This window comes from Oncorhynchus clarkii, chromosome 16 (assembly GCF_045791955.1).
Source record: "Oncorhynchus clarkii lewisi isolate Uvic-CL-2024 chromosome 16, UVic_Ocla_1.0, whole genome shotgun sequence".
Lineage (NCBI taxonomy): Eukaryota > Metazoa > Chordata > Actinopteri > Salmoniformes > Salmonidae > Oncorhynchus > Oncorhynchus clarkii.
Window position 1 is genome coordinate 52064281 of NC_092162.1, and position 12447 is coordinate 52076727.

The 12447-nt window shown below is 42.0% G+C and overlaps 1 protein-coding gene across 1 annotated transcript; it reads right to left on the reverse strand.

The window, feature by feature from the left end:
• Positions 1–1552: 1552 nt before the first annotated feature.
• LOC139368694 (large ribosomal subunit protein eL22) lies at positions 1553–4203 on the reverse strand. The gene is made up of 4 exons (XM_071107898.1): positions 4128–4203; positions 3497–3610; positions 2411–2535; positions 1553–1737 (listed from the first exon to the last, which is right to left on the reverse strand). The coding sequence occupies exons 1-4, from the start codon at positions 4137–4139 to the stop codon at positions 1593–1595; spliced, it is 396 nt and encodes a 131-aa protein (XP_070963999.1). The 5' UTR covers positions 4140–4203; the 3' UTR covers positions 1553–1592.
• Between the last annotated feature and the right edge of the window lie 8244 nt (positions 4204–12447).

Consider the following 12447-nt stretch of genomic DNA (forward strand, 5'->3'; position numbering starts at 1 on the left):
GTTGATTTTTCTTTAGTCTGTTTTTTTGCCTCCTGCCACACCACTTCAAGTGGGGAGGGAATGCTAGCTACTGCTAGTCTCAGTAAATCTTGTCATCACTACTGTTGGTGTGAGTACATTTGATAACCAATCAGCCACTGTATTTTGCAGTTGCTAGAAGTAGATGGGCCAGTTGTTTTGTACATACTGATGTCCACTACTTCATTTGGTGTCACTATTCTAATTCATCTTACCAGGCTTTGTCTGCCATAAGCACATTTCCCCATTTACTAATGAACATATCACACCTTACAGTTGCCAAATACTAAAGATTCATGATGTACAGGTAACTACCAAAATAATGCAAACTTGAGTAAATGAGGGATCTAAAGTACACTAAAAGCAGGTGCTGCCACACAGGTGTGGTTCCTGTGTTAATTAAGCAATTAACATCCCATCATGCTTGGTCATGTATAATTTATTTTGGCTACGATGGCTATGCTCCCATCCACAAGCCACGGGTGGTCAGACTGGTTTGAGCATGAAATCGATTTAAACCATATTGCGTGGCTGTATCAGTCAGATGGAAGTGCCTTAGCGTTTTTCACCTCCACCAAATGATGGAATGTCTCTGAAGAATGGTGTTGCATCCAGCCAATCTAGTTCCAGACACTTGTAGAATCTATGCCAAGGTGCTTTGAAGCTATTCTGGCTCACGGTGGCCCAACACTTGGCATTTATTTGGTTATGCTGGATTAACATAGCAGTAGGGTGACTTTTATTTTGAATGGCTAGCTTCATCTAGTGCAGGGTTGGGCAACTTTGATGGGGGTGGGGGCTGCATTTGACTGGTCTGTGTGCCCACCTTGCAAACTAAACATTTTAGCAGCTCCCCTCAACAGCAGAGGAAATCATATGCAATTCCACACATTTTGCTATGGGGTGTAGAGAAAATGATGCAATTCCACACATTTTGCTATGGGGTGTAGAGAAAATGATGCAATTCCACACATTTTGCTATGGGGTGTAGAGAAAATGATGCAATTCTACTCATTTTGCCATCGTCCATGGGGGGAAAATGAGCTGTTTTACCGCTAATTTCCTGCAATTTTACCATAGGGTGAAAAATGTTTGCCGGTTTCAATCTGAGACTAACAAAATCAATGGCCCCCCCAGGCCGGTAATTCAACCATGATTACTAAATTTAGATGGCCGCTAGACTAATTTACCAATAATAAAAAATGGGGTGACTGATATAAGCAGAAAAACTGATGCAGAACCAAATTGAAATTGCACCTTGTCTGTTCTAACTTGCAATAATACGAGACCCTGACTAAATGTTATTTTAAATTGATCCAATGGCCTTCAAAAAGGGCTGCCAGTTGCCCATCCCTGATCTCGTGTACTGCATTGTCACAACACTATGTTGACTGATCGTCACCCAGATACAAAATGAGTTTCTTGCTGGACAAATTCAGCTAGATCCCTCCCATTTCTGGACCATTTGCTTTTGTTGGTTCCTAGTGAACATACCCGTTGTCTTGTCACCATAGAGAAAAATAAGTACAAAAGAAGTACTCTAAGAATTTATTAAATGTACAAAATCCAGCAGTTTAATCCTCATCTTCCTCTTCCTCCTCATCCTGGTTGATCTGGAAGTAACGCAGCTCGTAGCTCTCCTTGGTATTGGCCACAACACGCAGCCAGTCGCGAAGATTGTTTTTCTTCAAGTACTTCTTGGTCAGATATTTCAGATATCTACAGACAGATGGCATTCAGATGTGTGAGGTTGCGCTTTGGCTTTCAATGTTTTCCCCAAAGCAATATACACATTCAAAACAACCTAGTAAAGCTAATGTTTTTTGTTGTTGCTGTACACCTCAACCCAACTTAATGAATCACAAAAACACAGCACAAAGGTTGAAGAATGCTACTGTAGCGCAGTCACGTGCGGTTAGCGTATTCATGGGCAGGGGTGGATAAACTCAACAAGGAAGTCTGAGGGAGAATTCAGTTCACAGCCAGTGTATTTTCATGCACATAATGTTACTGGTGCATGGCAGATGCAGGAGATAAGCCATAAAGCATTTGGGAGTTGGTTAAGTGGGAATTATTAAGTTGAATTCTACATAGCCAAAAGTCAATATTGGCATCATCAATATCAACACCAGCAACCTAAACAAAAATATTACAGATAAAGGCTATAAAAACACGGGGCCTCTTATCCATCATAAGCAGTGCAAAAGTGTAAGTCAATTATTCATATGAGCAATTATTTTGTGAGGACATAAGCATTTACCAACGTTTTAATAGCTTGAACATGTAAACAATGTATTGGGTGAAAGACATTTGATAAATCTTTTCTTTTTTTCCAAGAACAAATACACAAATGTCTGCATTGCAATTTGAGTTGCCAGTGCAGTTACCATACCTTTTGGAGAAGGGGACTTCGGAGGAAACTGTGATCTTGCTCTTACTCCTCTCAATAGACACCACACCACCACCCAGGTTTCCAGCTTTCCCATTCACCTTGATGCGCTCCTGGAGGAACTGCTCCTTTAACCATTAAAACGTACTATGTAAGCATATACTTCTAATTTTTTATTTCACCTTTATTTAACCAGAGACTAGTTGAGAACAAGTTCTCATTTACACCTGCGACCTGGCCAAGATAAATCAAAGCAGTGCGACAACAACAGTGTAGTGGATGTGAAACTAGCCTGTTGGCTGGAGCACATCAGTGACATCACACCTTCACTTGGATCTAAAGCCAACTGTGGTTTATGGAGTGACCAACTAGTCTCTTGCTCTGTCAGCAAACACAGTTGGCTTTTAGTTGTGTGTTGTTGTGCAGGTCACTAGCTAGTGTAAACCCCACTTGAGATTTAAAGGCCCAGTTTTATATACATTTCCACACTATGAGGTTGGAATAATGCTGTGAAATTGTGAAGATGATAAAAACCCTTTTAGTGTAAGAGTTGTTTGAAACGACAGCCTGAAATTTAAGCCTGTTTTGGTGGGATGGTGGTTTGTCCTTCCTGGTGACATCACTAGACAGTAAATTAGTTAATAGACCAATCAGAGTTCCAAACCTACCAATAACAGCACATTTTCAGTGTCCTCCTCCCCACTTAAGACCACTCCCATAGCCCTACCAAAATTCTTGCTTGAGAAATTGCTCATTGCTAAGAAGCTATGTTTTCTCTTAAAATGATAAAGAAACAATCACAGTACAGTACATAATTGTTACTCATAAATTAATTGATAATGAGAAAAAAAACAGCTGTATTGGACGATTCTGTTCAACATGTCGATCCCATGAACTGTCATTTCATAAGCTCCTTCCATCCTTCAGTTTATTCTAAACCAAGTGACCATTGTGGAAGGGCAGAAATCATTCAGGATTGTGGCTAATGGGGGTTTCGAATAAGGGCGTTTGTGCAACTAAAATATTAGAATCTTCCTTGCAACCAGGCACAGGTATAAAACCTGTCAGTGTAACTGCAAAACTACTTACAAAGTTGGCAGCATCCATGATGCCATCTTCAACAGGGTGGGTGCAGTCCAGAGTGAACTTCAGGACCTGCTTCTTCTTCTTGCCACCCTTGGACCCCTTGGTGCTCTGCTTCTTCTGCAGATAAGATTGACAGCCAATTAAAACTATGAGTCACTACCATTGTAGCTGTTCCGTTTAGTTAGCTGCCTAGAATCTAACAGTTAACGTTACCTAACATTAGTTCACCAACATACGCGCTACAACCGCAGACATCAACTATGTCTAGGCTAATCCCCAATTAAGATGAAGTTTTAGTCAGGTGGCTCCTTATAAGTAAATAATAAACATTTTGTTATTTAACTAATCAAACTACTGCTGACCATAAAACGAACAGAAAAATGTTAAGCTAGTTTTGTGTAGCTACAACGTGGTGGATCCGGCAAGCTAACGTTAGCTAAACTAAAAAAAAAAAACTTGCTAATTTAGCGGGCCTTGTGAAAAACAAAACCCAATTCACAGTGCCTTGTTTAGCATGATTAACGATTACATAAGCCCTCTCAAATATGCCCCGATTTATACAAATAATGTACGGCCATTTTAAGTGTGAAAAATGTATATATTTGAACAATTTTCCACACGCGATTGTACCCACCACAGGAGCCATTGCGAAGAATTTAGCAGAAAGGAAGCGCTGGGTTTGCGCGTGCGTTACATTTTGGCCTGATGAATCAATCGCAGATCTAGTCGATACAATCACGGCATCAGAGTTCGATTAAAAGGCTTAACATTATTGTTTATACATCTTATTGAAATTCCATATATTTTGAAGGATAACAAGTACAAACGTGTTAGAAACAATACATCCTTCTACAAATTGTAACAAAAAAACAATACAAACAAAAAATAAACAGAAAAACACTTAGGATGTTGTTGTTTTTTGGTCCATATTTACCTATTTGGGAAAGGGGATACTTAGTCAGTTGCACAACTGAATGCATTCAACCGAAATGTGTCTTCCACATTTAACCCAAACCCTCTGAATCAGAGGTTCATCATAATGACGTTGTCAAAACTCTGCTCTTTGAATGGTCCTTCATAATGTCATCGTCATAACCCTGCTCGCTCATTGGTTCTTTGTTATGCTGCTCTCTGATTGCTCCCTTCATTACTACGTCATCATAACCCTGCTCCCTGATTGGTGATCCCTCCATGACTAAGTCATCATAATGCTGCTCTATGATTGATCCCTTGATTATGACATCACCATAACCCTGCTCTGGTAGGTTGTTTATTATGACATTGACATAACCCTCCTATCTGATTGATCCCTTCAGAATGGCATCATCATAACCCTATCTGATTGGTCCCTTCATAATGACAAATACAGTTCTTGGGCTATAGCTCCTTGCCAATAGTGACATAATAAACTCTGGCATAGTGAGCAGAGAGGCAGACAACAAGGTAAAAAATGACATGATATACTACGTGTTCCCTTTATTGTTCCGCTCTGCATTAGGAACCAATGCATGCAATTTGACAGGAGTCAGTGGAGCCTGCAGTGTCCCCTATGAGGCTCTACTAGGCCAGCACTCCATCCCCTCCAGTCACACTCAAAGACCCTCCTCATATCTGTCATTCCTGCTTGGGACAGCAGATAAGGAAGCAAGCAGCAAGGTAATTGTTCAGCCCATATTCTTATTATATTTATTAAGTATCTGCTTCTTAACATATTCATTAAGTATAGGCTTACAGGTGCATTTTCAATCATTCTCTGAAACGTCACCGACATAGATCAGCATCACTATGATGGGCTTTCCTGTGTTGTATTTTCAGATGTGTGGAGCAGTGGAGGCTGCTGAGGGGAGGACGGCTCATAATAATGGCTGGAACGGAGCAAATGGAATGGCATCAAACACATAGAAACCATGTGTTTGGTGTATTTGATACCATTCCACCAATTCTGCTTCAGCCATTACCACGAGCCCGTCCTCCCCAATTAAGATGCCACCAACCTTCTGTGGTGTGGAAGAATATTCTGCCTTTTGGAGAAGCTATATGATCCAGACAGTACCAACTGTCACCCCTTGGTATGCCATGAGCAGTACAAACACCCCTGTCTGCTGAACCTTTACCACAAAGGCCAACTCTCCTGCCGCCACTGTGGGTAAGAAAGTTTGGTTTCTTGTGACTGTATTACAGCAGCTTGGAAACATAAAATGGGTAATTCCATTGATTTAGTGGATGGCATGATATAAGTATTTTAATTTCTTATGGAACAAATGACCTTTGCTTTATAAAATCAATGACCAACTCAGGGGCCTTGTTGGCGCCCCCCCCTTGGGTTGTGCCGTGGCGGAGATCTTTGTGGGCTATACTCGGCCTTGTCTCAGGATGGTAAGTTGTTGGTTGAAGATATCCCTCCAGTGGTGTGGGGGCTGTGCTTTGGCAAAGTGGGTGGGGTTATATCCTGCCTGTTTGACCCTGTCCGGGAGTATCATCGGATGGGGCCACAGTGTCTCCTGACCCCTCCTGTCTCAGCCTCCAGTATTTATGCTGCAATAGTTTATGTGTCGGGGGGCTAGGGTCAGTCTGTTATATCTGGAGTATTTATCATGTCTTATCCGGTGTCCGGTGTGAGTTTAAGTGTGCTCTCTCTAATTCTCTCTTTCTCGGAGGACCTGAGCCCTAGGACCATGCCTCAGGACGACCTGGCATGATGACTCGCTGTGGACTTGCTGTCCACAGTCCACCTGGCCGTGCTGCTGCTCCAGTTTCAACTGTTCTGCCTGTGGCTATGGAACCCTGACCTGTTCACCGGACGTGCTACCTGTCCCAGACCTGCTGTTTTCAACTTTCTAGAGACAGCAGGAGAGGTAGAGATACTCTCAATGATTAGCTATGAAAAGCCAACTGACATTTACTCCTGAGGTGCTGACTTGTTGCACCCTCGACAACTACTCTGATTATTATTATTTGACCATGCGGGTCATTTATGAACATTTGAACATCTTGGCCATGTTCTGTTATAATCTCCACCCGGCACAGCCAGAAGAGGACTGGCCACCCCTCATAGCCTGGTTCCTCTCTACGTTTCTTCCTAGGTTTTGGCCTTTCTAGGGAGTTTTTCCTAGCCACCGTGCTTCTAAACCTGCATTGATTGCTGTTTGGGGTTTTAGGCTGGGTTTCTGTACAGCACTTTGATATATCAGCTGATGTAAGAAGGGCTATATAAATACATTTGATTTGATTTGATTTGTTGTATGAGTGTACAGTCGGAGATTGGAACGTTGGGGGTCGAGTCATGTACGTTGAAAGATATCTAGAGCAACACAACTTCTCCAGTTAGCAATGGTAGGATGAAAGTCCCAGGGGATTATCTGGGGGAAATGAACAGCTGCAGTGTAAATCCTGCCTTTGTTTCATCCTGCCTGGCATTGAGCACAGTGTGGTCCTAGAAACCTGCCAACTTTCAGTGACAAGATAAAGAGAATTTGGGCACCTAGGCATTTGAATGATTGATCCCTCTGGGCTCTGGTGAAGTTCATTGCTGTGACCTCCAGGACTGGATTATATAACGTTGTCGTTTTGCAGTACTGTGGATATGGATATGTTAATGTCAGTGCAAACTAGTTTAGATGAGATTGTGGTGGTATTTCCAGGATGCATATGAGTTTATTTAGCATAAATCACATGAAGCTTAACATGACATAACTAACTTACTGACATGGATATTAAATGCTCTGTCATATAGGCTATGTGCTCTGTTTTCTATGGGTTGCCTAGTGTTTATGCTCTAGTTGAAGGGTTGTAAACTGTGAGCATTATATTTACAATGCTCTTGCATGAGAGGGTGAGAGGCTACAGTGGACCTTACTAAGTGTGGGATAAGTCTAGTCAATCCTCTAGCTCCCCTTAAAAGACTGAAAATATGCTCTAATTAACATGTTCGTTTATGAGATGAATTCAGTCAATGACATGGGAAATCACACTGGTGTAAAGCAATATGCAGTGTTGTTTGTCAGAATTCAGTGTGATACTACAGTACCAGTAGTGTAGTAACCTAAAAAGTGTTAAACAAATCAAAATATATTTTATATTTGAGATTCTTCAAAGTAGCCACACTTTGCCTTGATGACAGCTTTGCACACTCTTGTAGCCAGCCGCTGGGTGGAGCTTGCAGGGAAACAACCCACAAGAACAAGATACTCTCCCGCCACGACATTGTCTCCCTTGCCAATCGCACGATGGGGCCCACAAAACATGTGGTGTGTTAAAACTACAATCTTCTTCAATCTTAAAGTGTTATGTAACCCTTTAAAAACAGCTAGAAATATTTGATGGATAAACTAGCAGGTGCACTGAAAATGTTGGTGAATGTTGGTGAAATCCAAGGCTCTCAAACTCAAATTCTCTCTTCTCGGAGATTCCATTGTAATGTCTGCATGTATGTCTGATCGTGACTGTTTGTCTATCTACCCACAGCCCTCCACGATGAGCTAGCTGTACATCATGTTCTCCTCAGAGAAGTCCATGCTGTCGATCAACTGTTTCAGAGACATGCAAGTGTGAGTTACAGTCAGCTCCTATCCCTAATATTTTATCACTTAAATAATTAAATAGTCAACTATTAAGCAATATTGAGACAGCACATATGCAAAGCTGTGAAAGGCTGGACCAAGCCATCATAGTGAGTGCATTCTCCTAATTATAACTCTATTACCTACTTGTTCCATATTGCTGTAGGGCAGGCATCATCAACTAGATTCAGCCTTGGGCCAATTTTATCTTGGGCAGATGAGCCGAAAACATAATAACAAATCATTTGTAGACTGCAAATTGACTGCAAGAAGCGCCAAAAAATACCAAATTTGACTGAAACAATATAATTTTGAACCTTGCTACATTTGTATACAATCACATATACACTATACAGTTAATTCGGAAAGTATTCAGACACCTTGACTTTTTCCATACTTTGTTACATTACAGCCTTATTCTAAAATTGATGAAATTGTTTTTTCCCTCCTCATCAATCTGCACATAATGACAAAGCAAAAACTTTTTTTTTTTTTTTTGCAAAAAAAACAGAAATATCACATTTCCATAAGTATTCAGACCCTTTACTCAGTACTTTGTTGAAGCACCTTTGGCAGCGATTACAGCCTCGAGTCTTCTTGGGTATAACGCTACAAGCTTGGCACACCTGTATTTGGGGAGTTTCTCCAATTCATCTCTGCAGAACCTCTCAAGCTCTGTCAGGTTGGATGGGTAGCGTAGCTGCACAACTATTTTCAGGGCTCTCCAGAGCCATTAGATCGAGTTCAAGTCCGGGCTCTGGCTGGGCCACTTAGGGTCATTGTCTTGGTGGAAGGTAAACCTTCGCCCCAGTCGGAGGTCCTGAGCACTCTGGAATAGGTTTTCATCAAGGAGCTCTCTCTGTACTTTGCTCCGTTCATCTTTCCCTCGATCCTGACTAGTCTCCTAGTCCCTGCCGCTGAAAAACATCCCCACAGCATGATGCTGCCACCACCATGCTTCACCATAGGGATGGTGCCAGGTTTCCTCCAGACGTGACACTTGGAATTCAGGCCAAAGAGTTTAATCTTGGTTTCATCAGACCAGGGAATTTTGATCTCATGGTTTGAGTTCTTAAGATGCCGTTTGGCAAACTCCAAGCAGGCTATCGTGTGTTTTACTGAGGAGTGGCTTCCGTCTGGCCACTCTACCATAAAGGCCAGATTGGTGGAGTGCTGCAGAGATGGTTGTCCTTCTGGAAGGTTCTTCCATCTCCACAGAGGAACTCTGGAGCTCTGTCAGAGTCACCATCACCACCTCAGCACCCAATATCCTTCTCCCCTGATTGCTCATTGTTGCCAGGCGGCCAACTCTAGGAAGAGTCTTGGTGGTTCCAAACTTCTTCCATTGGAGAATGATGGAGGCCACTGTGTTCTTGGAGACCAATGCTGCAGATATTTGTTGGTACCATTCCCCAGATCTGTGCCTCAACACAATCCTGGCTCGGGGCTCTACGGACAATTCCTTCAACCTTATGGCTTGGTTTCTATTCTGATTTGCACTGTCAACTGTGGGACCTTATATAGACAGGTGTGTGCCTTTCCAAATAATGTCCAATCAATTTAATTACCACAGGTGGCTCCAATCAAGTTGTAGAAACATCTCATGGATGATCAATGGAAACAGGATCCACCTGAGCTCATTTTCGAGTCTCATAACAAAGGGTCTGAATACTTGTGTAAATAAGGTATTTCTGTTTTATGTATTTAATACATTTGCTAACATGTCTAAAAACCTGTTTTCGTTTTGTCATTATGGGGTATTGTGTGTAGATTGATGAGGACATTTATTTATTTAATCCATTTTAGAATAAGGCTGTAACGTAACCAAATGTAGAAAAAGTCAAGGGATCTGAATACTTTCAGAATGCACCGTATATACCTATAGACAGCAATACGTGTGGAGGAACTTGGTGGAGTTTAGTTTGTTGGGTGTGTGTGTGTGTGTGTGTGTGTGTGTGTGTGTGTGTGTGTGTGTGTGTGTGTGTGTGTGTGTGTGTGTGTGTGTGTGTGTGTGTGTGTGCGTGTGCGTGTGCGTGTGTGTGTGTGTGTGGTGCTGTCTAGTGCCTTCTCATGGTGTGACCCCTGACTCCTAGGCGGTGAAGGAGCTCCAGACGTCGGCCAGAGGCCATCATCCTGCTGAAGGCCATGATCGAGGAGGTCAGAGAGAATGTTGATGAGGAGGAGTGCGCAATCAGCACTATTTTCAACAAAGTGCAGGTGAGCTGACATAGTCATCGGCCATTTTGAAAACATTAAACTCAACTCAGGGGGTGGCAGTTAACTTAGAAGTTAAGAGCCAGTAACCGAAAGGTCTCTGGTTTGAATCCCCGAGCCAGCAAGGTGGAAAAAATCTGCCATTCTGCCTTTGAGCAAGGCATCTCTCTGATTCAGAGGGGTTGGGTTAAATGTGGAAGTCTGTTGTGCAATTTCCCTCGATTTCCTCAATTAATCAATGTTGTTGTTGTTTTTTTTATGCAGTTCCGCAAATTGTATTAAATTCTACCACAAGATGTCATTCTTCATGTCCTATCTCATAAAGTAGCTGAAGGTTCAATACCTTGCACAACATTACATTAGAGCAACATTTTATTGACTTATACTGGATACAGTTGTAATGCTCAAGTAGTGCTTTTCATTTACAAACCGAGAGGAAATGTATGTAAATTAGTTTTGGTTGGGAAAGTATTCATTAGAGTACAGTAAATTTAATCTTGAGAGATTTGCAATGCAATTAAATGACCCAGATAATATTGTCCTCTTTTGAATGAAAAACTGTCAGATCGAAAACAAATTATCCTAAGAGCAGCGCAAAGGTGAGAATAAATATTGCTTCATGCTACCTTGCCTGAAAATCATGTTTATCATGTAGCCCTAATGTATAGCCTATGATCAGAGAAACCGTTAACCTGTTATTGTTGGAATGGGCCTTCCGAACAGAGCGCACACAGATTCAGCCTCAATGGTTGCCTCTAGCCATTAAAAATCACTGTAAACTCAATTAACTCTCGAAGAAGAAGGAGGAAGTCTTACCACAGACAGACAAGATGCGTCCCAAATGCCACCACATTCCCTTTATAGTGCACTACTTTTGACCAGAAGTAGCGCACTATCTAGGAAATAGTGTGACATTCGGGTGCACAAGGCTTCCTGCTTTGAGAATAGATATTGAACAGCCTAATGGCTTGTCTAATGCCTGCCTAATATGTATCCTGTTCCACATGTATATATAGATCCTACTGGGAGATTAAGGTGTCCCTGGCAGCAGACCAATATAGATTAAAGCCAAATGAATAATAATGTGTCAGGACTAGCTACATCAGGCTTGCCTGGCACCACTTTCAACCCAGTAGCAAATGAGAACAGCTGCCTCATCTGGCTGCACTCTTACCCACTCTCCAGGTAATATCCTGTCTATGGTATGCCTGTTTATCCTGGAGTAGTGATACATGTTGCCTATTTTTGCAATGTCTTATTCACAGTGCCCAACTGTATTTGTAATCCTAATTGATGTTCCATCTTGAGCAGGTGTAATGTAATCAACTCAAGCCAATGTTCTCCTCCACCTTGCTAGTGTAGTATGATGCATAATGCCCAATCTGGTTCTATGAATCCAGAAGGGCACAAACCAAAACATGAAATGGAATATTAGAAATTATGAATACAGTCTTTAAGCAAAATTGTTTGACTTTGATATCTGTTATCCAGCGACTAAAGAAGAATAGCAGTATTAAGTCCCTCTCTCTTGTCATCTTGCCTCCTCAACTGATGTTTGGTCATGTCACATCCCAAATATACACCCCATATGTCTTCTTCTATGTTTCTGCTTTAGATCAACACAGAGTATCGGTCCGAGTTTATTTATTGCCTTGAGTCTCGGTTACTGCTGGGCTAAAGACGCTCCGTGTCCATTGCCGGAAGTGTCGGGATGGAGTTTGGGCAATGCCAGCAGACTGTGAGTCATATTTCACCCCTACCATATGGAAATTGTGCAGACCTACACGCTCAAGGGGAAAATGTAATCAGCATGTTATTGATGTTCCCAATGAGTGAAACCTCAACATTCAAGACAGTATGCTTATACTTTCCAAATATGCTCGTCATGTTCTGAAATAGCCAGCGTAATATGAGGACACCCCTACCTGTTGTGTAAAAGACATTATGTAAAGATATTTATTTATTGTGTAAATGTCCTTCTGTCTCCTCAGCCTGCAGTCATCCCTGTCCGTGCCCTGCCACTTCCCTCCCATCAGTGACATGTCCCTGGGTTCATCCATGGTGCCGAAGCCCACTGCTATATCATCACCAAGGTCCTCCTGGTAAAGGTTGGGGAGACCCCATTTACTGAGCACTGTCGCAACTCTGAGAACAGCTACAGAGTGAGTGAGCTTCTACAAC